The 27,023-nt window shown below is 41.4% G+C and overlaps 1 protein-coding gene across 1 annotated transcript in view; it reads right to left on the reverse strand.

The window, feature by feature from the left end:
• The window catches only part of UNC5C (unc-5 netrin receptor C), a 362,184-nt gene that overhangs the window by 67,596 nt on the left and 267,565 nt on the right, over positions 1-27,023 (reverse strand). Inside the window, exons 5-7 of the mRNA XM_084626036.1 lie at positions 18,878-19,058; positions 15,777-15,944; positions 13,629-13,793 (exon numbers count right to left, since the gene is read on the reverse strand). Of these exons, the coding sequence (XP_084482162.1) occupies positions 13,629-13,793; positions 15,777-15,944; positions 18,878-19,058 (514 nt within the window). The remainder of the gene's footprint in view (positions 1-13,628; positions 13,794-15,776; positions 15,945-18,877; positions 19,059-27,023) is intronic.

Genomic DNA, 27,023 nt, shown 5'->3' on the forward strand with positions numbered 1-27,023 from the left:
ACAGAGAGATTAATTGACTAGCCCAAAGTCACACACGGTGAGTCAGTTAGAGGCCATGTCTACACACTGAAATTGCACTAATGCAACTAAATTCATTTCTAAATTGATTTAATTAAATTGGTGCAACTCCCCTGAGTTTGCAGCCTGCTCCACCCCCAGTTTTTGTACCAGTAGATCTATTTTAGTGGAAGTGATGAAGGGTGAGCTTTTTTTTTTTTTTTAAACCTGAAACAGTTATAAAGGTGCCTTATACCATAATAATTTATTTCCTTTCCCCTACAGGAATAGCAATACTGATATAAACATCCTTTATACTGATATAATCCACTAGGGGGTTGTACTGGTCTAGTTAACTTTTGTGCGTAGAAAGACCTTTGACTGCCTTATATCCACTGAGACTAATTAAATTTCAATATCAGTCATTCTGAAACCGATGTAAGGGGTTGTTCAGATTTAACTAAATAGATTTAGAAACTGATTTAATTAAATCAGTGCAATTGGTAATGTAGATATGCTCCAAAAGTCAGAAATAGAACCCAAGTATCCTGACTCCCTTTCTCCTGCTTTGACCTCCAGGAAGTAGATTCATGCCAAAGTAATAGGTAAATGACACCAAGGTGTAACTAAGTTGACAAAATTTCTGGACGTGTGGTACCCTGGCAGCCTGACTTTGTGGGAAGGTAGTAGAATTAATAAGCAGAGAGAGAATTTCTCTTCATGTGGCAAAAAGTCCCCTAAAATAATTTACCTGCAGAGGAGAAGAAAAGTCCACTCCATGCAAAAGATACTTTGGCTTTTTAAAAATTAATTATTAATTACTATTATTATTAAGAGATGGGTTATTTGGGGAATGGAAACATTCATCAGTCTGAAAGCTAATTATGCAAAAAGTTATGACACTCGTCCTTTTTCAAAATTTCCAGAGATGTCCATAGTAGCCAACCTAGCATTTCTGAATTTTTGGTCTACACTAATCATTACTGGGATGTGGACTTATATACTACTACATCATGTTACATCCTTTGTCACGTCAAGATTAAACTACTGCAGTCTACATGGAGCTATAGTTTAAGACCATTTGGAAACTACAGCTGGTGCAAAACTCAGCAGCCCACTTGCTAAATAGATATCTCTTTGCAAGCATATTAACTTTTGCTCTATTATTAAATATTAATTAATTATTATTATTATTTATTTGCATTGCAGTACCATCTGGGAGCCCCCGTCATGGGTCAGGACCCCACTGTGCCAGTCTCTGTACAAACACAAAACAAAAAGAGGGCCCTCTGCCCTAACGTATGCTGTATGAACTGCACTAGCTGTCTACTGGTTCAGGGATTGATTCTGAGCTGTAGATTTTTATCTATGCCACCCGAAAACTACTTGAGACATTACCTATCTAGGAGACGGCCTCTCTCCCCATGGTATAAAACAAGTAAGACTGCTGGGAGCACCTTTGGAACTTTCTTCACTGTTTGGTCCATAATAGAATTTTTAACCTCCAGGGAATATTGCAAGGCCCATCTTTTCTCCCTTCCCCACAGGGAGTTGGGTGAGGCTGGGGAGTGGTTGGGGGAGCACTCCTTGGTGATTTTGTTAATGGGTCTTATTAAATATTTGTTATATTTATGCTGCTGCCAGGATAATTCTGTCTGCAGGTAATTGCTAGGGTCCCTTTTTTTATGAGATGTATTTTAAGAGTTCTCATGGTCACCCAGAGCTTATGATTGGCACTTTTAATTTGTATAGCACACACTTGAATAAATCAAGTATCCAAGATCTATCTGTTCACTTTAATGCACTCTATCTGAATCTGTCATGAGCCATCTTTAAACTGCAGATGCTCTGTACTTTACCTTACACACAAGGCTTCAGATGTAACCAGTGGTCATAAAGTTATGCCGTCCATTTAAAAATCCAGCCACACTGTCTGTCTCCAATGCCCTCATGTGGCAGTGAACTCAACAGATGGATTTATAAGTTGATGTAACAGTATTTCCTTTTCTGGACTCCAGAGTTACTGCCCTTTAATCTCATCAAGGGTGGAGAAGAGAAATGTGAGCATTTAATCCCTGCTCTTTCTTTCTCTGCTTTGACACAGTAATGCAGAATTGTAAATGGAGGAGTAATATGTCATTACTGATAGGTCAATGCATTCTGAATCATGAAGGTGTGATGGACACATTTTCAAACCAAGGTACTTAAACACAACAACTGAAGTCCAAATATGGTCACTCAAATCAGCACTTAAGTAATAAAAAATGGGCATGTAGGCAGGGGTGAAAGTAAGTCAAGTGACTTACCTGTACTCTGGGGCCAGCTCTGGCCCCCAGAAGGGGCGGGACCTAGGGCAGAAGGGATGGGGTTGAGGGGGTCAGAGCCAGCCCCAGCCCACCCTGTAAGGTAAGTGCCCCCCGCACCGGGGTAGCAGCAGCAGCCCGGGGCTCCGGGGGCTATTTAAAGGGCCCAGGGCTCCCCTCTTCTACTGCCCTGGCCCTTTAAATAGCCACCGGAAGCGGTGGGGCTCCAGTGGCTATTTAAAGGGCCCGGGTGGTAGAAGCAGGGGAGCCCTAGGCTCTATAAATAGCTGCCAAATCCCTGCAGCTGCTACCCCAGGGCTCCAGCAGCAGGGCTCTGGAGGCAATTTAAATTGGCCCCTGGGGAAGCCAGGCTGCCCCAGTACGGTGCACCGGCTCTTGCTGGTACGCTGTACCGGGGCATGCCGACTTACTTTCACCTCTGCATGTAGATACATAACTTCCAATTTCAGTGTCTAAGGGCAGGATTTGATATTCTCTTAAGGCACCCACATATGAAAATTGGTTCCAATCTTTGAATACTACTCAGTAAAGCATGTATTATGTGGTTTCTCATAGGAATGCATATAGTATAGTAGGCTATTGCCCACTATAAAGGTTGCTTTCAGCTTTCATTCAAATCTCCTTGTCCAGTGTGTCTCAATTTTTGAGGGGCTGACATTTTCTGCACTTGGTCTCAGCCCAGAAAATTCCTTTGAAAAGTTGGAGGAAATTCAGATTCAGAATCAGTGTTTTCTTTCCTTTGACTTCAGTGGCATCTGAATCAGGCCCTTAGGTTTTTGGTGTGTGGCATTGTTGCTGTTGGAGTGACATATATTTACCCTTATTTTAAAGATGTTTCAGTTAAGGATACCCTGCTACTTCCAAGCTCAGCAAGCTCAACAGTAGTATCTTCCTTCCTTCCTTTAAAGTGACACTGTCAACCAAAATTATCAGCGCCAATTTATATTTTGTAAAATCTTAAACCCATAGGAATGCTTCCATCAACATTTTTTTTTAAATTCCAATGGGAAGAGCTGTCAAAACACTATAAACACAGCCCTGCAGTAATCGCAATCCCACTACCGTAGGATTGAACCCAGACCACTAATGCTGTTTCTGCCCCATATGCCAATCTAAACCTTCATTGACTGTGGCGAGTTTGTTCGTTAATGCAAACATGAGGTGACAGACCAAGTCTAGTGCTCAAAGACTAGGAGCCTGCAAAAGCTGAAGGTGCCCCAACAGCGTTAACTCAGCCACACTGCACACGTGCATGCACGCGTGGTCTGAATGCAGGTCTACTTTCCTGGTTAAATATAAGTGGTAATATAGTACTGTTGGATATTAATGGATACAATTAAATGTGCAAAGTGGTTGAATTAATACTGACGCAGCAGCATGAACACTTGAAATTTCCTTCCTTTAAGTGCTGCATGTATCACCCAAGCGTATCCAGCCAACACAATTCTCTGCTGGAGTAATGCCAGCAGCTCTTCTACCAAGGGAGGGTTGGCCCATGATCTCAGTCTTCCTCTAAAAGGGGGACTCTGAATTGCGTGGTCATGCAAGCAACGTACTCACGGAAGATGTGGGTATTTTCTTTCCTTTTTCAGATTTTGTATTTTATTTTCTGTTATGGTAAAGCAGAAAAGTAAAATATTCTCCTAAAATCAGTAATTAATCTGCAATTATATATACAAATTAAAATAAGCTATTAAAAAGAATTCTTAGAAACTTAAACACTACTACATCAAGCTTTAACCTTTCTCTATGAAATCAAAGGCGTGATGAGAGCTGTAATATACCTACACAGAAACAAACTGTTGCTTTGTTTTCTCTGTTTTTCTTTTTGGCCTTTATCTGTTTGCTTTAGTAGAAAGGGTACTGAATGAAAGCATTAGAAAAGGGATTGGTGTCCCTGCTATAAATTGGCTGGAAAGCCATGGTTAAGGTTGCACATACATTAATGTTTGACACTAAAACACATCCTGTATTAAGAAATAAAATACAGGAGCAATAAACTCTCAGGGTCACATTTCTGCAGCTAGGGATCCTGCAGTGCAAAGCTGCACTGTCCTAGCAGGGTCCCTTGAGGCTTTATGCAGTACAGCCATTGCAGGGTCATATAGCCAGTGTGGCACCTTGCAACTGTCTGCAAAGTGTGCTCCTTCCCTCATGCACTGAGGCGGGGAAGAAGAGGGGCCATGGCATACCTGCATCTAAGGTTGTTCAAAAAATGGTATGATGTTAAGCTGTATTTGAAAAATGGTACGAGACCAAGTAATAAAAGACTGTGGGCCACTTTCTTGGGTGTGCCAGGACTCTGCCCAGTACACTTCAGAGGGATGGTGGACAAAGGTGGATTTTTGTCCTCTTGATCCTGGGGGGCAATCTGGCTGCAATGGCTCTATTAGGCCCTCTGACCATTATGCCAGTTAGAGCTAGCGTAATCCAGCTATGCTCCTTTGCAGTCCAGCACACACCCATCATTTCCCCTTCGTCAGGGTGGGGAGAAAACAGGAGGGAGTATTGTATACCAGCACAGAGATTCTCCCACATTATGAGACTCCTCAGCTTCCCCCTTTAGGGCTTGTCTCCATCTCTCTGTAACACTAGAGTGACCATGGAGACATTAGTGGAGATAAACATCTGGCTCTGCACATGCACAAGAGGGCAGAGTTAAGGGTATGAGGGCATCTTTAAAAGTAATAATATATTCTGACTTTGAGTGCTCTCTTAATGCTCTCCTAACATAGGTTTCCTATGGAATAAATAATACCTATAGTAAGAATAATCTGCAGCTTCTCTTACAATAGCAGTTCATAAACTTTTCCCTTCCCTGCTGCTTCCCAGCAGCAATAGCACATAAACGGATGATGTGATCTCTACAAGGGCATCATATTCTTTTTGTGGTGAAAAAAAGTCTCTAGAGTTCCTAAAAGCCAACCATAAGAAATATGTCCAGGCTCTTTCTATTACTAAGACACTTGCTGTTATATAGAAAGCCTTTTATGTCTGCACTAATGATGTCAAAGGTCAGATGTGACATCAGACATCCGAGAGATAGTTCATCTTCCTCTGAAGGTCTAATTATTGACAAGTTTTGGGGTGAGCCAACAGCATGGGGTTTGAGGTTTCATGAATTTCTCCTACTACTTACTCATTTGTTGACTCTGGCTTTAACCGTGAGTGTCTCTCCCCTTGGTGGTGAAGGGAAGATTATGATACTGCATAGTTATGGCTGCAACTGTGTTTTCATTATAAATTAGATTTCTGACCCTTCATTAAAATCCTTAGAAAGGTCCTATCACTTTTAAGTACACACATCACATGTAGGTGTGGGGAAGTGGGTGGAAGGGAAGAATAACTTTTTGCTAAAATTTGCTGTGAATTAGCCGAGGCAATTCTGACATTTAGGAGATTAATAGGTAAGTGGTTTGCCCTTTTGGCTAATTCTTATTACATATTTTGGGGGTCATATCTCAAAATCCCAAAGGCCTAGACACTTTAAATTGGGTTTGCAGAGCACAGACACACGTGCCTAGGATTGCAATCATTTGAGTTTTCATATGAAACTGACAATTCTTGGAGTTTGCTTTGCTTTGCCACTATAGTGTGGTCAGGAGCTGAAGTGGTGAAGGGGAGTGTCCAAGCAGAGATGAGTGGCAGATGGCTCGGCAAAAGAAATGAAATTTGAAGAGGGATTTGAAAGAGGAGAATGAGATGCTCGTCCTTGCTGGAGAAGAGGCTTTTCCTGGCACAGGAGGAGGATATTCAGGCAGCTGTTTGGCAACATGCACCCGACTAAACAGCTCTATAAACACAGAATAATTCTTTTATTCTAGTTTTCTTACTTCCTACTCCAAGAGCTCCAATGACTTCAGAATTAGTGGCTGAACATTATGTTTATTTGAGATTTCTTAAATTACTCAACTACAAACTGCTTCCTCCAGTACAAGAGTTCACTGAATTATGTCCCTTCGGTCTTGCTGCTGTGGTTTAATCTTTGGGTTGAGCATGGGGCTGGGAATCAATAGACTGGAATGACTCTGACACTGACTTGCTGTTTGACCCATGGCAAGTCATGTAACCTTTCTGTGCCTTGCTAAGCCAAGTGAAGTGGGAATAGTGATACTTACCTATCTCTGTAAGGGGCTTTGAAATCTATGGTTGAACTAAGCACTATGTATTATCATTATGTTGTTATTAGGGCTCTACCAAATTCACAGCCATGAAAAACGTGTCATGGACCATGAAATCTGGTCTCTTGTGTGCTTTTACCCTATACTATACAGATTTCATGGGGGAGAGACCAGCATTTCTCAAATTGGGGGTCCTGACCCAAAAGGGAGTTAGGGGGACTGTGGTATTGCCACCCTTTCTTCTGCGCTGCCTTCAGAGCTGGGCAGCTGGAAAGTGGCGGCTGCTGACTGAGGGCCCAGCTCTGCAGGCAGCAGCACACAAGTAAGGGTGGCAATACCATACCGTGCCATCCTTCCTTCTGCCCTGCTGCTGGCAGCGGCTCTGCCTTCAGAGCTGGGATCCCGGCCAACAGCTGCTGCTCTCCAGCTGCCCAGCTCTGAAGGCAGCGCCGCCGCCAGCAGCAGCACAGAAGGAAGGACAGTAGAACTGCAACCCCCACATACAATAACCCTGCGACCTCCTCCCACAACTCCTTTTTGTGTCAGGACCCCTACAATTCAACACCATGAAATTTCAGATTAAAATCGCTGAAATCATGACATTTATGATTTTTAAAATCCTATGACCATGAAATTGACCAAAATGGACTGTGAACTTGGTAGGGCCCTAGTTATGCTGTTTCTCTACCTGGGTCTGCATCAACAAGACATCTATTATCAGTTTACATGTCTCTTTCTTCATCTAAGTGGAGAGGATCTTTTATTATTAGATATCATCATTATTAGGCAGGGGGTGTGAGGGAAGAATAAAGGAGAAAAGAAGAGAAGAGATACGGAATTTACAATGATTAAAAATATATATAGGAACAGTGTTTGGGATTTCTTTCATATATGCATGCTTCTATGCTGAATATTAACTGATGTTTTCAATGCAGTCCAAAGGCTTTAGAAAGAATATCTTCTCTTAAAATTAATGGAGAGGTATAGTGCTCTAGTAGATGAGGCACAGAATTGGGAATCAGGAGTCCTGGGTCCTATCCCCAGCTCTGCCACTGGCCAGCTGTGGGACCTTGGGCAAGTCACTTCATGTCTCTGTTTCCCCTTTTGCCTTTTATCTATTGAGATCATAAGCTGTTCAAGGCAGGGATTGTTTCTCACTAGGTGTTTGTACAGAGCCTAGCACAGAGGAACGATGTTCTGAATTGGAACCTTTTTGCATTAATGTAATACAAACAATAGTAAGAAGATGTGTCCAAACTCAGAGTGCTTTGAAAAACTCACCCATTGTTTATTAGCAGGTTAAACAAACAGAATTGTAGATCTGGATGAATTTTATATCAAATAACAAATAGAAATCCTCCCCCCAGGAATGGATTGGAAGAAAAGGATGAGAGGATACTGTAAATTAAAGCAACTCCTCCTGAAAGAGCTCAGCAAGCCTGGCAAGGTGGATATATTAGGATGCGGAGAGACTGAACATATTAAAAGTTGTTTCTCACCCCACATGCTTTTAATAAAGGATTTCCTTTCATTCTTTTACACACACACACTAGCTTCTGTTGTGAGCTCCCTTGAGACAACTTTGCTTCCCTTCTTGATTCTGAAAAACATTCCCTTACTCTTCACACACTGAACTGCTCAGAAGTTCTCTAGGTTCTCATCAGGTTACTCTGGGCTACAATTCTTCACAGTACCCCTCCTTTTAAAACAAACCAAAAAGGGAAACAAATGCTTATTTCGTCAGAAGATTCTGGGGTATTACATTGAACAAGCAGCACGTGTGCGGAATATGTATGTTCCAGCAAGAAACTGCTGCAACAGAAAGCACAGCAGACATTAATACTAGGTTAACCTTTCTTCCTTCTCAAGAAGCAACTTACGTAATAGATGCCTGGCAGGATAACGTGGACAAATGTGACGTGTTAACCTTCTAATACATAAAGATGACAAATAATATACTCCTCTGAAACTGACAGTACTATTATTAAAACAATGAATAACACGGAATATTTTGGATGTCAGTAGAGCCTTGCAGGCAAGGATCTCAAAGCATTGTGATATTTAACCTACTCTCTATGCTTCAAATAGGAAATGTTGCAAATGTGGTGGTAAATAATTTAACTACTGTGGGTGGTGCCAGTTTTTATTACACACACAATATATGATGTTGCTGAGGGCTTATTAATGCCATTACAATAAATTATAAAATTATTGTAAAGACTCCAGCTAGGAGATACAGTATATTTGGAGGCTTACAGTAGGAACAGTTGTCCTAAATTTTCACTGCAGTTACTTTTCTTTTTCAATCTGCCTCCTGTCTCTCTGCAGGCATGCTAGTTTAATACTTATTCATTCTTTCATGTTAAGGGAAAAATACTAGCTACTGAATAGGACTGTGTGTGTACACTAGCAAGATCATTAGTCTGAATAAACATGACAGTGCAGTTGCACCAGAAACGCCACGGTTAGCGGTAAGCAGAAACTACAGATTTGGGTGTAAAATACTGTAATTACAAGGGATGGGGAAGGCTCCACACTTTTCATCCCCACACAGAAATCGATAGCGGTACTGACTGCTGCTCTGTGTTGGAGTAGGGGCAGTCTGATGAAAGCGCTTATTGATTTGCTCAAGTGATGTTAGTGTAGTGAATAATAGACTGGAAGAGAAAGGGCTTGTAAATTAGACTGATTCAATCCAATATTTCTTGGGATATCTCTTTTATATATATATATTTTTTACAAGTGAGTTTCTGTCAAAGGAATGGGTTAGTCGCTCCTGCTATGAGAAGCTATTTAATAGTTCTTAGATCTTCACGTTACTATATTTAATTGATAAACCATCAGTTTTTGATGAAGACCGATTCTGGGAAGGAAGGGAGAAACTGCTCTAATGGGTAGAATCTGCATACCATGCAATTAAGCAGTCAACCAAGTAGAAATGAGAAAAGGATCCAAGCACACAGAGGGCTTGATCTTGGGTCCCTTGGCTCTTATCCATGTGCGCACAAGGGAAAGCTGCTGCGAATTCTTTGAAAGTTGTGACCCGGATTCAAAGGCCTCCGAGTTATGAAAAATTCTAATTCCAACTCAATCCAGCTGAAAATCTAATAATTCGTAATGAATTTCAGTGTGTTCCAGGAATGAAAAGGGTCCTGTGTTCCTCCCTAGCTCAGCACACAGATGTACTATGAGTTCATCTGGAGGAACCCAACCCCACAGAGAAGTAAAAATAAAAGTGTTCTGAATGGATTTACATAAATTGAGAAAGAGAAAGAATAGCAGGCACAGAGCTATAAAGTATGGCAAATCAATCTATTCAGCGGTGATAGATCATGGAGCAAGATTGTAAGTTTTACAGGTATATGAACCCCATAAGTATAAAGACATTACCATTAAATTCCAACTCTGAGGGACAATCTCAACCCCTGGAGCTAAGGAGATCAATATGCAACTGTATATTTTTCATTTCCTCCCACCCTCCATATACATATAAAAATGCAGAGTGGGATTCACATTAGCATCACCCTCTCTCCTTTTGAAGATCTGTGCTTTACTCCCAGCAGTCACTTTCGCAAATAAAATGCAATATACCATCTACATAAAAATGGGATCCCTACAGGGCTTTTATTCTCCAGCAGCATTATAAATTTGTTTTCATGAGATTTCTGCTTAAATGACTCTGCTTATGCATATACCCAAAGATGACACACACCTGTCTAAATATAATCTGGTAATAAAGAGGTCTTTAGAGTGGAGGTGGTTTCTTTTCTTGCTAATTTACCATAATGGCTCATCCACACCACTGGAGCTAAGGATACATTAGCTTCCCTGCTACAAACCCATATTTTCAGGATGTAATATAACTTTACTTTAGCATGACTTTTTTTTACTTTTAGAGAAAAGTTCAGCTTCTCTCTTCCCTCCCCCACAAAAATAAAAATGAAAAAATTACAGCTGGTTTCGTGCAGCTGTCACTCAAAGCATCAAAACTCAAATGAAAGATGTGGCCATGTGGATGAGTTGGTTTTTGGTTAACCTGGAAAACTGAAGGAAAATTCGTGTTTTGAGATTGGATAGCTCAGGGTTTCAATGCAGAACCTTCTACGTCTCGGTCACTTGTTCAAATCTAGCCCTGTTTGGTAGTGACTGAAAATCATTGCATACTAGCTAATGGCATTTCTGTGGCCTATTTGAACATAAAACTGTGAACATACAACCACTATACAGATACAACTGAAGCGCCTTGGGTGACGGAGAGCTGCAGCCAGGTGGAGAACTGGAAAGCAGTATAGTACAATGCAGAGAAGTGGAAGACGACAAATTTTGGCAAAGGCCATTGGAACCAACCACTGTTTTTATGAAAAGTTCAGTGGATCTTTAATGGACCAACAGTGCAGATAGGACCTCCATTTTTAATGTATCATCTGAAAGACTCAATGTGATGGTTCAGTTCCTTGGTGTCAAATTCACAAAAAAAACCCCAACAACATAACCCTGGACAATAATTGGGAACCTCTTGGCAGTCATAGTGGAGTAGCCAACACCAGGATGGTCCTGAAGACTGAACTCTCCTCTGAGTTTTAGAGGCTGAGGCACACTGGCAGGTCAGTGTGTTGAAACTTGTGCTGTTGCCGGTGCTGTACCTGTTCTGTGAACAGACACTTCAGTCTCCAGCGCTATCAGTCTGGCACTAAATTCATTTAAATATAAAAAAGGAACAAGGTAATGTACCGAGAACCAATTTTGTGTGTGCAAATGAACAGTGCCAAAGGCCTAAGGTCTGCTTTACCAGATTGATTTTTTTAAGATGTTGGTTTTGAACTATAAAAGCTCTATCAGTCCAGAGACCCATTTATCCGTGAGACTCTCTCTCCCTGTGACCATCAGAGACACTGGGCTGGAGCCTCATTGGTATCAGAGAGAGAGAGAGGGGTCAACAGGCAGGGTATTCTCTGGTAGGTCACCAAGCCTTTTCAACTCAGTTCTCCTTATGGTCCGAAACTGCCCAGTTTGTTCACCTTCACGGAGAGTTGCAACACCAATCTTAACTTCCTGGCCCATAAGAAGATGGGCCTAGCAATGATGATGATATGGGACACTGGTGGGGCTGTGTGGGGAGGTCAATTCATTTTGTTCTATTTATGTTCCTGGGAGTTTGTTTGATCCGGGGTAACAGGTGTGTCATTTGATTAATACACTGGATTTTTTAAAAGACTAGTCCAGGGCACCCAGAGCATTGGATGGGTGCTTGTTTATGGCAGAGCTGTAAATATCCAAATGAATAACTAAACAATAGGCTCTCTCTTCAAGTGATACTGTCCTGGATATAGAATCCTAAATCTACACTACACAAAGGGGCAAATCCTGCCTCCTCTTGTGTGGATGGGAAGGGCCCTGGATTCAGAGAGACTGATACACTCCTACAGCACACCTTTATGACATAGACCCTCAGCTTCCACATTGCTGCATATAAGGGTGAGGAGTGGTAGCTTTAGAGAGAGCTCTAGATCCAAGCTACTGTATCCACTAGCCGTTTCCCCCAAAGAGAGAGGGTACAAGAGTTGCAGAGACTACTGCATCCCTGTGGACTAAGAGGGAAGAGTATTTTGCTCAAACCTCAGAGGAGATGCCCTGCAGCAAGTCTGTTTACATGATCTTGGCACAAGAAACAGCATTTTCCCATAAAAGAGTTAATTTATTCTGCAGGTGTCTCTAGCTCGTGTGTAATTATATCTACTGTAGACTAGATTACCCCTGGCATCTGTGTGGGTGCACAGTTGGGGAAGAACAATGGAAGGAGCCTTCTTCCCTCCCGCAAGCACTCTACATGTGGGCCAAGGACAATCTAAGTCCTTGCAGTTGGGAGAGGTCAGAGGCTGCTCCCTCCTGGCCCCTGGGAGGGTGTAAAATTACTTCACCGAAAGCCATAAGAGGACATAGAGTGGAGAACTGGGAAATATCTGTGTTGTTTTTTTATGTATATGGTGCATTATAACTTTTATAGGGGGCTACTTGATATGGAGTTAGATCAGAAGAGGTTGTTAGAGGGACCAAGCAGGAAAGGCAAAACAATAACACAGATAAAAGTCCTTGAGGAAACAATGGGGAAGATGTTAACTGGATTATACCCCTGATCAGGCTCCAATCAAGCTAGAATGGTTTACTCTTCCCAAGGCTAAATCTAGGATTAAAAAAGGGTACAAAACCATTATAGGACCCTAGGCCAAGAAAAGGGTGGGGAATTGATTTTGTTGAGAGAGGTTGCTCAGTGAATGCCAGTGAGCACCAACAGGGATGCAAGCAGACACCCATACTGTCAGTGAGTCAGGGTCTGCAGCTAGCAGGCTGTAGCTTGGCCCCCAAGAGAACAGAGGATATCAAGGCTAAGTCATATCTACCTAGGGCCCTGAGGGGAATGCCAAGTGTAGGTAAGACCTTGTGCCTACAGGTCTCTCTGTTGTTTTAAATCCATTTCTCTGAGTGCTGTGAACTTTTTGGCAAAAAAAAAAAAATCATCCTTTGTCATGAAAAAGCTGCTTCTGTGTCACTACATAATATTACTGTCCACCAACTCCTGAAGGAAAGTCTTACAGGTGCTATGCCCATCAAGCCTGCAAGGTGTCAACTTTACCAACCAGATGGGCATAACCTGGCACAACCACTCAGACAGTGGAAGGAACACAAGGTCCCATCCCAAAGAGAAGTGGAGTACAGGCCTGTCACTTGAAAGTGGTGCACTTGGGGGCTGGAAAAGGGTCTTAGAAAAGGTAGGGACCATTACATTGGTCATGGCTCCACCTCCATACAAAACTGGCACAGACTGCTGAGAGGACTAGGCTGCACCATTTGTTCCAGGGAGCTGACAGGGGATTTGCCTCAGACACACAATTCCTCCCTAAGCTTGTTGTAGGTGGTGAGGCTTTGTTCCCAGTTCAGACAATGCCTACATGGCACAATTTTGCAGCACCAACATGGGTTATTTTGGTCATCTTATGCCATATCACTTAAATGTAGCTTTCTTCCCTATGTTGTTTTGGTGGAGGGTATTTCATTTGGATACTCTCCAGCTTCTGCTTATAAGAGATTTTTATGGCAGGAGAACATTCAAGCTTTAATTTTTTTTTTAATGGCTATATATTTTCCAAACTCCAAAGTCAATACAACACATTAATATACTTCCACTTACTCTGCATACACAGCCCATCTGTGCAGTTCTTGGACTGCAGAACGAGACCTTCACAATCTTTCCCACCGTTCTTCGGTGCTGGAGCTGTGCATTCCCTCCTGCGCCAATGGGTACACTCTGTTCCACAGGTAGACCACTTACTCCATGCTGTCCATCTACCATCCACTGTGAGAAAAAAGCGACATGACTTAGGAAGGTCAGAAAGAGAGAGATGCAAATATAGAGAGAAGCACAGAAAATGGTTGCTTTTAAAAGACCTTTGTGAATTTAGCCCTTGTGAAAGGTGCCAGACTGACAGAACTAGGGCCCGAAATCTTTACAGCATAGCTCATAGAAATAAAAGCTTCCCCACACAGCCCTGCTAATTTGCCTCAAGTTAGCCCTAGAAGGACTAACTGTAAGGGGAATGAGGTAGTTCAGTCTCCAAGGTCTTAGATATACATGTTTGGATTGCCAGCCAGGGTAATACTTAGTGCTAACTATAGTGGTGATTTTTGTGATTTTGACATCTCTTCAGTCCACTTGGGCCACCAAGTGCCCATTAGAAACTTACATCTTTCAGTTAATGCTTGTCTGGGCTGGATCCCAACTGCTTATTGAGATGTTTAAGGCTTTCTATCCCAGTAACAAGCCACTGAGTCACAAAGAACTGACTTCAGGAAAAGAGTCAGTCAGCAGTTGTCTTGTGGAATTTATAGCTTTGGTAGAAGAACTAATTCTGGATTGAAATTTGTCCCCAAGTACTCGTTCCTTCTCTTTTCTCCTCTCCTTTTCGAAATGGAAACAAAAGGAGGTTTCTCCATGGCTAAATTGTCTAAGAAGAAAAAAAGCCCAAAGCCCAGAAATGTATGCGTTTTGGCACTTATATACAACAAAAGATTAAATTTGGCAAGAAATTATTCTGTGTTATGAGATCATCACTTTTCATATTCAGAGACATAACTAAAGCCACCCAAATATTTCATTTGAAAAAGGAGCTACTAGGCATAATCCGCAAAACTGTCAAGAATATGTACTCTGCACATGCAGTTTATTACCTGTGCTACAATTTGTATTTATAAGCTAGTTGGTCATATATTTAAACGGACTGTGAAAATAAAAATCATGGCCAAGATTTTAAAATAACGAGTGCCTGAAGGTAGGCTCCCACATCCACATTTAGGTACCTACATTAATGGACTAAAATGGGATTTTGCCAAATGCTCAATATTAATCTGACCCTGCTCCCACTGAAGTCAATACGATAACTCCCATTGATTTCAATGGGAGAAGAGTTAGGCCAATGCTGGGGCCCAAAAGTGCTGACTTTAATAGCTGGATCTACTAAATATTTGGACTAAAGAGGCTCAGCTAAGCGTCCAGAATTTGAAATGAACTTCCATTTCTCTGAGTTTCACCCATCACTAAGAGCCAGATTTTGATGCCCCTTACCCGTGCTGATTCCAACAGTAGTGCCATTGATTTCAATGCATAGGAAAGTCCAACTCAACACGAGTGAGGGATAGCAGAGTTTGTCCTTCTAAAAGCCACCCAGAGCCCTTAAGCAGTGTTGAATTAAATGATAAAGTGTACATTTCATGTTTCAATTTTCTGGCTTTTGATGCATTTTAAAATTATTTTAATGTGTGAATGCACGGATATTTTTGGCATGAATGTTCTTGTCTTTGTTGACAGGCAGATGCTTAGGTCAAGTTTAACATCCATAATCCAGATGTTTCAAATGCTCTGCTCATCTTTACAGTGTAAACTGAGAAACTGGTATGCACAGAAACGGATGTTACAAATCTGTTTGGTCAAAATAATGTTCTGTACTTAAATCGAGTTTATTTCCACAGCGTTCAACAGATCAAAAGCTTTAGCTCTTAAGATTTGAAGCTGTAAATGTTACTCAAATCCCCCGAATTACAGGGACTGAGATGATGGTGCAAGCTTTGTGAAATAGTGGGATTTAATCCACTGCGGTTTGATCTACTCTGTGCACAATGTTTTATCTACTTATGTAACACAATTTAGTATTCATTCACTGAAATGCTGGATTTACCAGTAAAATAAAAGGAGTGTTTGTGATTAATAGTTACTTCCTAAAATACTTGATGTTGGAAAAAACTAGATAATCACATCTTGGGCTGTGGGTCTTTCATACTGTACCTGGACACAGAGTGGTGCAAGTTATTTTTTGGACACTTTGGCCCTCACAGAAGGCACCACCATTGAGTGGGGCAGGGTTGGTGCAGGTCCTTGTACGCTTCTGATAGCCTCTTCCACAGCGACCGTTACACACTGACCATTCAGTCCAGGTAGACCAGCCGCCATTGACTGAAAGGTGACAGGTGACAAAGAGCATTCAATAAACACAAACCCCCCTTTTTTAGCCACTGTCTTTGTCAAAGTCCAAGAAATACCATTGAATGAAAAGTCCTTTCAGTTTCCAGTACTACGGCTACTGTGGATTTAAAATGGCCCTCCTCTTCATATAGACCCAATGAGCATTCATATAGCTTCATATAGCAGCAATGAGCATTGATTTATCTTTCTATAATTGCAATCACTGTAAGATCAAACCGTGCATCTTGAACTTTGTAAGCCAAAATATATGCATCCTGAAAGCTGCATACTATTCCACAGCAAGATAATACAGAGAGGATAGTGACTGTATGATAACTAGCATTCAGATGTATCCGTCATCTATGCTCCTCTCTTTTCCGATGTGGTCTATCAGAAATTTAACACGTTACTTTCCTCTCTTCACAGCAATGGTTCACTGAATGCTAAGACAAGGGTATCCCTCGTTCAGCAGCCCCGATGAGAGCCTTGCCGACAGAAGATGAAGAGTCCATATGACAGGTACTCAGCCTGTTGGGCTGCTCAGAATGAACTCACCAGTTATACTGTTCACCCATGATTTTAGGAAGATGGTTACTGTTTACCCTTTCTGTTATGAACCTTGATACGTGACACAAATGGAGAACAAGACGGACAGGGACCATCAGTACTGCTCCATACTGTGTAGCCATACTGACAAGCATTTAAACTGCTCAATTTTCCTAATCCCTTAATTTTGTAGTATTCCCAGTCACACCACAGGACTAAAATATCCCTGGGAGTGAGATAGGGTGACCAGATGTCCCGATTTTATAGGAACAGTCCCGACATTTGGAGATTTGTCTTATATAGGCGCCTATTACCTCCTACCCCAAGTGCCGATTTTTCACACTTGCTATCTGGTCACCCTAGAGTGAGAACACGGGTGATGGCTGCTCCCCAACGCAGGTCTCCCAATTCTGCCCCCACCTGCATGGCCCACTCTCAGTAAATGTTTCAGCTACAGCTTAAATTATGCTTTTAGAGAGTCTAATTCTGTGTGTTGGAAAAATTTGTGTATGGTGAAATTTGTCCCAGGTCTACACATTAAAGTATTCACCACAATCACAACACAGAATGCTTATGCCGTGTCCCTCCTCTGCCTCACAAATGCAGCTAATCAACTCTATTCAGCTAGTTTGCTATAGAACTGAACTAAAAAGCCCTCATTGTAACTTTAGGGATGCAACTGCTTACAATTAAGCATAACTGCTACCCTGGCTATGAAGTGAATGCTCAGGGTAATCATAGGGATTTTTTTTTCACTTGTCTGTCCTGTAATTAAATTGATTGTAATAAACAACAGGACAATCAGCTGATGTATCATTAGAGCAGCTTCTGTCCTTATGGATACATTCTGCCTCAAATATACCAAGATGAGATAACTGGCTCTATGGATGAGGGGAAAGCAGCGGATGTGTTGTTCCTTGACTTTAGCAAAGCTTTTGACATGGTCTCCCACAGTATTCTTGCCAGCAAGTTCAAGAAGCGTGGGCTGGATGAATGGACTATAAGGTGGATAGAAAGTTGGCTAGATTGTCGGGCTCAACGGGTAGTGATCAATGGCTCCATGTCTAGTTGGCAGCCGGTATCAAGTGGAGTGCCCCAAGGGTCGGTCCTCGGGCCGGTTTTGTTCAATATCTTCATAAATGATCTGGAGGATGGTGTGGATTGCACCCTCAGCAAGTTTGCAAATGACACTAAACTGGGAGGAGAGGTAGATACGCTGGAGGGTAGGAATAGGATACAGAGGGCCCTAGACAAATTGGAGGACTGGGCCAAAAGAAATCTGATGAGGTTCAACAAGGACAAGTGCAGAGTCCTGCACTTAGGACGGAAGAACCCCATGCACCGCTACAGACTAGGGACCGAAAGGCGCGGCAGCAGTTCTGCAGAAAAGGACCTAGGGGTTACAGTGGACGACAAGCTGGATATGAGTCAGCAGCGTGCCCTTGTTGCCAAGAAGGCCAATGGCATTTTGGGATGTATAAGTAGGGGCATAGCGAGCAGATCAAGGGACGTGATCGTCCCCCTCTATTCGACATTGGTGAGGCCTCATCTGGAGTACTGTGTCCAGTTTTGGGCCCCACACTACGAGAAGGAGGGGGAAAAATTGGAAAACATCCAGCGGAGGGCAACAAAAATGATTAGGGGACTGGAACACATGACTTATGAGGAGAGGCTGAGGGAACTGGGATTGTTTAGTCTGCGGAAGAGAAGAACGAGGGGGTATTTGATAGCTGCTTTCAACTACCTGAAAGGGGGTTCCAAAGAGGATGGATCTAGACTGTTCTCAGTGGTAGCAGATGACAGAACGAGGAGTAATGGTCTCAAGTTGCAGTGGGGGAGGTTTAGATTGGACATTAGGAAAACCTTTTTCCCTAGGAGGGTGGTGAAACACTGGAATGCGTTACCTGGGGAGGTGGTGAAATCTCCTTCCTCAGATATTTTTAAGGTCAGGCTTGACAAAGCCCTGGCCGGGATGATTTAATTGGGCATTGGTCCAGCTTTGAGCAGGGGGTTGGACTAGATGACCTCCTGAGGTCCCTTCCAACCCTGATATTCTATGATTCTAAGAGCAATAACTTCACAGGAGGCAGACCTAGCTTTCAGCTTAGGCTATTTTATGGGGGCAGAGGGGAACGTGGATGTAGAGTAAGGCAATGAGGAGACAGGGCCATCACACTTCATCTGGATAAGGGCCACATTGGCAGCCTGGCCATGCTAATTAAGATAGTGCATTACAATTGGGAACTTGTAGTTTCCACTGACCTCACTTCTGAATCTGCACCAAAGATGGTGGCAGCTGCATCACAGAACTACCCAGACCACTTCTGCCCTAGAGGCTGCACTTTGATCAATGTGCAGAAGGACAGTGCCTCACTTACCATAGACAATTACAGTGGCAGTAGTGCTTTTCCTCTTGGCGACGATGTTTTTGGCGACACAGGTGTAATTAGCTGTGTCAGAAAGACGTGCCTGCTTGATGATCAGGTTGTGATCGATGGTGATGTAAAAATTCCGATCTTCAACGGGATCAATCACCTCTTCATTTTTCAACCACTCCACCTAAAAGTTTACCAGAGACACAGTAAGGTTATCAGTCATCACCATGCCAATCCGCAGAGGCTTTAACCTCTAGATGTGTGCAATATTCGATTACTTTGCTCCTGCCAGAAACTGCTGTAAACCAAAGTACACTGTGAAGGACTCATCTGCTGAATATTGCCTATTCTGCCAATATCAGATTGCACTGAAATGAGAAGGTAGCCATCATGGAGTACAGCGTTCATTTCTTCCCCCATCTCATAGCTTCTTCTGCCATCAAAATATTCAATGCTTTTTTTTCAAAGGCTGCCCCTGTTGTATATAACCAAATAGTTAATGCAGAATTTCAATATCTGATGGACAGTGTGAGGGACATAGATGTTGACTTTTCTTTAAAACCTTGTCTAAAATTGGGGATGTAAGGGAAAATATCTCCCACTGGTGCACTAGCGAGCACCCTAATGTATTTATTTGTTTAGCTAAACCCTTTTCTCTGTCTTATCTGTTTAGATTGTAAGCTTTTGGGGGCAGGGGTAGTCTTGTCTGTGCCTGAAGAGTGTCTAGCACAATGGGGCTTGGAGCTCAGTTGTGGTTCATGGGTGAAACTGTAATAAGAACATAAGAATGGCCATACTGAATCACACCAAAGGTCCATCCAGCCCAGTATCTGGTCTACCGACAGTGGCCAATGCCAGGTTCATCCCCCAGAGGGAATGAACCTAACAGGTAATGATCTAGTGATCTCTCTCCTGCCATCTATCTTCACCCTCTGACAAACAGAGGCTAGGGACACTATTCCTTACCCATCCCGGCTAATAGCCATTAATGGACTTAACCTTAATGAATTTATCCAGTTCTCTTTTAAACCCCGTTATAGTCCTAGCCTTCACAACCTCCTCAGGCAAGGAGTTCCACAAGTTGACTGTGCGCTGAGTGAAGCAGAACTTTCTTTTATTTGTTTTAAAACTGCTACCCATTAATTTCATTTGGTGGCCCCTAGTTCTTATATTATGGGAACAAGTAAATAACTTTTCCTTATTCACTTTCTCCATACCACTCATGATTTTATATACCTGTATCATATCCCCCCTTAGTCTCCTCTTTTCCAAGCTAAAAAAAATAAAAATAATGATAATCAAACACCCCAAATGTGAGGAAATTTATCTATTTTCTCTTTATAGTGATCAGAAGAGGGACAGTTACCAGGGGACTGAGGAATACTGAAGAATAGAAAATTGCTTATTTTTCTCCTTCTTTATGTAAAGTATATTTTCAAAAAATATTTCTGTGTTAACAACATATGATTTCATTGGTTACACAGAAAAATATTTGTAAATGTGATTTTTATCCAGACAACATTCCTTTTACTGCTAAAGAAACACTCCATTATCCTACAGCTGACGGCTGTGAGCCACTCTAGCATAAACTGGCTGAACATTCAGTGGCTTGTTTTCATTTGAACTAAGAGTGCTTTAGAGGAAGGGACGGGGGCCCTGGATGGATCAAAGCAGTGCCTTCACATCACTAGATCACTTCAGCTTGTGCCCAGAATTTAATTAAAGGAAGAAAAACAAAAACAAAAATCAACCCATTGGAACTAAAAGGTGCTAACTGCCAAGACAGGCCTGATTTGTACTGACAGACCACTACTTTTCCAAAGGTATTTGAACAACTGCCCAACCATCAACAAGACTGGAAACCAACAAAGAGCCCTCCTCCATATGACAGCCATACAGACCACTGTGACTAGTGGTGAGAGTTATTAGGGCCCCTCCTAGTTTTAGTCACATGGGGCTCAATTCATTCCTGCGTAGAGCTGGTCAAATACCGCAAAACAGAGTGTTTGTGCATATGTTTGAATTCTGATTGCCTGTTCAGCTTGACCACCTTCATTCACTTTTCTATTCAATGAGTGCAAATATCTGCACAAGAAGGTTTTTGGCTTCACTAATGTTAGAGGTATCTTTGGGTTTTTTATGTGAATACCCAGATTCAGCTGAACATGCCTATTCAGATGCAAACAACCATATATGCTGTTCATCAATTGTTATTCTCAATATTAGAAAGCTTTAGCCATCTAGTCATAGACAAAGGCAATACCATGTGATTTATGTGGCCAATCACCACAAACAGCATGTGGTGAAAGTGGACCAGTCACCAACAAGCCATAAGCTATTTTCATTCATTTAAACTGTCTAACAGTCACTAGTAGCAAATATACGTGTGTAAATATCGACAATTTCGTTTGCAAATCTTTTGCAAATAGAAGAGAGGGATAAATTCTAGGTTCAATCTGTGGAACCAAGACTGGGGCAAAGTCTGAATGGAGTGAGGCTCACCGATAGAAAAACCAGGGGATAACACAAATGACAAAGTGGGAGGGTGTATTAGAGTGACCAGATGTCCCGATTTTATAGGGACACTCCTGATTTTTGGGTTTTTTTCTTATGTAGGCTCCTATTACCCTCCACCCCCATCCCGATTTTTCACACTTGCTGTCTGGTCACCCTAGGGTGTACGGCGAGTGGGTCCAACAGGAAACCTGATTAAGCTAATCTCCAAGGTGCCTCTGCCAGCAGGCCTCTTCTACAATCCCAGGCAGAATTTAAAGCTGGTTGAACCCTTTGGGGAGGGCAGGAGTATCCACCCTCTTTTCAGGTTATGAACCCAGTAGTGCAGAGGGATGGTAAAACCTTTGGAATGGGATATAAAACCCCCCCCATAAATTTCGGTTTAGTCGGAAGATATGTGTAGAGTCTAACATATACTAAAACTCTCACTATTCAGTGTGTGTGATGGGAGGGGCAGGCCAACCTGCCTTCCCATGGATATTCCACACCATCAAATAGGAGAGCAGAGAAAGTCGGGAGAAACTTAATGGAGAGCTGCTGTAGTTCTTATGCTCCTGTGCAAATATGCCACTGCACCTGCAGGCCCCTGACTAAGGCCTCTAACTATGAATAATTTGATTGTATCTACCTGAAATGACTGAGAGAGAGAGAGAGAGAGACAGTGCACTCCTCCTCAACCTCCAGATTTCTTGGTGAAAAGTTGCTTTAAATATATTGTTATTTATATAAACACTTCCAGCAAATAGGTTCAGATCACAACTCACTTTAGAGTTGCAAGTTTTCCACTGCCTTGTTTTATTCTGGTTGAATAAAAATAAAGTGATTAAATATGTACATGGGTGTGTCCACACACTCAGATAATATATGTCATTGTTTAGTATTTAGAGTTTTATACATTTTATTATTCAAAAAATGTAATTTAATTAATAAAGTTCACCTGATCTATTCCCATTTAGCAATTTTTCATTTTTCCATACATAAGACACACTTCTTCCGCCAGTCAGACCATGTCATATTGTCATTCACTGACTTCTTCTTGCCTCCACATAAGGTTCAAAACTTCCAAGGCTCTCTAACTGCTGTCTCTCTTACAACCCCATCTTCACTTTTGCTACATCTTCTCTCCTTTTTACATTCCTCACCTGTCCTCTAACTGCATCCGATGAAGTGAGCTGTAGCTCAAGGAAGCTTAAGCTTAAATAAATTGGTTAGTCTCTAAGGTGCCACAAGTCCTCCTTTTCTTTTTGCGGATACAGACTAACACGGCTGCTACTCTGAAACCTGCTCTCTTTTCTGTTTTTCCACTTTCCCATTTAAACCTCCTTTTACACCAACCTATACTCTTGAAATAGCCTCACACTCCCTCTTTCAAAAGCCTTCTTCAAAGCTAGTTCTTTTGCAAATCTTCCGTGCTTATCTCTGCACCAACAATGGCACCTTGACTGTTTGGCAAGGAATCCAGACCATTCTTCACAATCTAATTTGTACTTTGTAAAAAAATCGTCTCGGTTAGAGTTGGTTGAAAATTTTCTGTCTAAATCTTCTTTTCAATGAAAAGTGAAAACTGTATGGAACTTTTCCCTATTGGTTGTAATTTTTCATTTTCAGTGAAATATATTGAATTTTTTTCAGTGGGGGAATAAAACACTATCACTTTTTAAATCCCCTATCCTTTTTTTCCCTTTTTCTGAATGTCTGTGTAAAAAGTGAGAGTTATTTCCCCCCCACCAAACCTAAATAAAAATGTGGTATGTATAAATAAATAAAATCAATGGTCATGGAAAATTTCAAACAAAATGAAATTTTTTCATTGCTTTTAAACAATGTTATGAAATATACTTAGTTTTTTCAGCCTGTTCCAGTCTGAATATTACATCATAAGCTGTTTGGGGCTGAGACCGAAATCACTGGACCCTCTTATACAGTGCCCTCTAATTAAATAATTGTAATTTCACTATCAATAGGGAAGTTAAATGGCCCACAAGTCTTCAAGATGGAAAATGGATATAGCAATGGCCTTAGAAAAGTGTGTGTGTGTGTGTGTATATATATATATATTCTATTTTGCTTGAAACTTTCCCTTAAATTATTATAATTGTCCTAGTCCCATATATTACACAGTACAAGCAGGGGTACTGTAATGTCATCGCAGTAAGTATGAAGAATCTTAGCCCCCCAGCTGCAATGGTGCAGAGTAACAGACTTTGGGTATGGTCTTTCAATCAAAAGACGAATCAACTCCATCGAGACCCCTCTCAATCTGTCTCAAGTCAACATTTTAGAAAACAGCACACTGGTTTGTAAGGAACAGGTTTATTAACAAGAGCTAGAGATACGCAACCCAATTGCAAGGCTGTTAGTTTGAATGTGTTCGATTGCCTTCTCTTCATTTGTTTCCAAAGGAAGACCCAGTAATGCAAACAAAGACCCTATCCTGCCGTGGGCTTGATTTAAAGAGCCAATCTTCCAGAGCATTTAAAAAAACTGGTGGTGCAAAAAGTGCTGGAGAAATGGGGGAGAGAGAGAGAGAGAGTGCGCGCGTGCGTACGCACAACAGTTTGGAAACCATTCTGTCACAAAAGCATTCACGTTTTATTTTCCATGGAAGATCTAAGCTTTTCTCAATAATCTGCATTTCCTTGGCAAGAAGCCTGAAATTGTTCCTTCCCCTCCCCCCCCCCCCCCCCCGGTTTCTTCCTTGGTGTTCAGCCAAATTGAGTCCTCACAGGAATCAAGTATAATCAAGACGGACAGCTTCCCATTCAGTCAGTGGCAATGTTTGTTCCCTGCATCACCCACAGGTCAAGGCTGCATACATCTAGATTGAGAAACAAGCCCAAAGCTCACTTCTCCGCACTCCTCCTTTTAGACATCAGTTTACTCTTTGTATCCCACACAGACAAGTGTGGTCTTTCTGCTTTTTTAAAACGTATTTCTGTGATACCAATACAGGACTGCAAAGCTGAGATTCTACAAAATGCTACCTATGTTAAAAAAATGAATCACTTATTGCTCCTCTTTCTGTGGTCTGCATACTGAGGACCTGCTTGTGCTCTGACTGAAGTCAATGGCAAAATTCCCATTGATTTCTGTGGGAACAGAACTGGGCCAAAATGATGGCCTAGATTCATTACAGAATAGTTTTGGTTTTCATGTACAGATCAATTTGCCTGGTCATGAAAGCATCCCTCCCCCAATACCAAAAGTGTGATTAATTACATAAATAAACGTAGGGGAGTCTTACAGCTGCTCGCAAAACTGTACATATCTTTATTCAGTCTCGACCTCTGATGAGACAATTCTGATTCGACTAAATCAGAGTGTCAGAGATAAATCCCCTTTCGTTGCTGCAAAACATAAGATCATATGAGACTAGGACTGCTATACCAGAACAAACCAAAGGTCTCTCTGTCTGGTTCTGTACACAGCCTCTGGCTCTTCCCCAAATCCCTCAAAGGAAAAAACCCTCTTCACATAATGCCCCAGAAAAATTTACTCCAAGTATAACACGTCATGTGCAAAGCAGAAAGGATTTCTTAGTCTCTGTTACACTCAGTCAAAGTCTGAAAAATATAGTTTACCAAAAGCCTCAGCTGTCATGTCCCTGTTGCAGCATCACTGCTGATTAACTTGTGTGTGTCTAAACACAGTGTCCTTTCTAATCTTCGTGCCTTATTCATTATGGGAAGCTACAATCCACTATTTGTGACATCAACATTACATCAATGGGCGTGAAGTATCATGTCACCAACACCAGATTATCATCATCACTGAAGGAAATGATCAGAGGATGGCTGGTTAGACAGGAGGTATACGTTATGTTTACACACACATTTTAGTAATCAGCAACAAGTAATGTGAAAGCCAAAAAGCACATGATTCCAATAATAATAAGCACATCTTGTGTTTTCTTGTTCAACACCACGTACAAATGTTAACTAATTAAAAACTTCTTATAACATCTAAATAAGGTTTTGGTTACCACACATTTTTACTTACTAATGGCCTAATGTTTCCAGAGTTGCTGAGCAGCTGCCACTGACTCCTGTGTTCAGCACCTCTAAAAATCAGGTGTGTGTGCGTGTGTGTCATCATCAGTGGTAAACAGACTTTATGAGAACACAGCTTATGTTCTCTTGTAAGCAGTAATTGAGCAACTGCCAAATATGCGAGGTAAGAGAATAGAGCAGAGTTGAGACAGTATAATTTATAGGTGACAGCAATTATTCATACTGTCATTATACAGGTTTTATCGATTATTTGATTTGTAAATCATATCATTCCATCCATCTTTCTTCAAGGCGTTAGGTTGTTAACCTAATATATGCAGAAAGTCATCCAAATTTCTCTAATTTTATTCTCCTGAACCAGATTTCTAAAGTGAGTATTTGTTTTGCAACTCTGCTGATGAAGTACATTTACTGGCAGAAGTCACAAGGACTCTAAATAGGTTTCTGTCTTAAAAATTCAGTAAATTAGAGAATGTCTCTAGCACTATTAATAATAAACATTTGAGTATTTTTATATATAAATAAAATTAGGCCATTAGTAACTAAATATGTGTGTGAACCAAAACCTCATATAAAAATAACATAAAAATATGTGTGTAAGTATCACTGAAATCAATCAATCAATCAATCAATCAGTGAAATAAGTTTGACTTCAATTTTCTTTCATCAAACCAGAAATCCTTCAATTTGGGACATAACCATCATGAACAGTAGAAGTTTTCCCATGTGGAGAGAATATCAATGGAAAATGTCAGTGATATAACACTCAATATTCTTCCACATTAGCCTTCCCTTACAAAGGAAAGGAAACTGTGAAATCCACGACAATTCACTCTGAGTTTGTAAGCTCCTTGGGGCAAATACTGTCATTTACTGTATGTTTGTACAGTGCGTAGTACAACAAGAACCTGGCCTGTCTGAGGCCTCTAGGTGCTAAAGTAAGATAAAATGTTAGATAATAATAAGAAATGCTGAAAGAAGTGCTGTGGTACAAAGAACATGTAAAGGTCTCCTGATTTTGACTATGACTCCTTATGTTCTTTGGATTTAATTTTCAGACCAGTGAGCACCATGACTGCCACCAACTCTATTTTATCTGTGTGCACTGTGTTGCTTCCAAACCTGTCATGACACCATGCTGTCACAGTGACTGGCTGAGGAAACACACAATCCGAAGCAACGCACCTTGCAGCTTATTCTTTCTCATTCTACTCCCTGGTGAGAGACAGATGCGTTGTCTCTAATTATTCACTGATTGGTATCGGGAGATATATTAACATAATTGGCACATTTGTTCTAATTAACAGAGGGAATCTGCCACATGCCACCCAACATGATATGTGAGACCATCAGCAAGAAAAACCCACAATAATCACGACGGCTATATCTCGGTGCTCGAATCAGGATGTTTTGAGCAGCGGACTAAAATAATGCAACACACATGGAAATGAGAGCATATGAAGTAGCGCAAGATTTCAGTGCAGACTACAAGAGGAGAGAGTACATTAATCAAACGTGATTATATAAATGGGAAAAGCTATTACAGGAGCCAATTACTGATACAAACTCAGCCATGCCAAGCTACTAGCATGATCGAGAGGCTGAAACCCCTTGGGAAGCTTTTT

Source organism: Lepidochelys olivacea, assembly GCF_965140295.1.
Source record: "Lepidochelys olivacea isolate rLepOli2 genome assembly, chromosome: 4".
NCBI classification, from domain to species: Eukaryota; Metazoa; Chordata; order Testudines; family Cheloniidae; genus Lepidochelys; species Lepidochelys olivacea.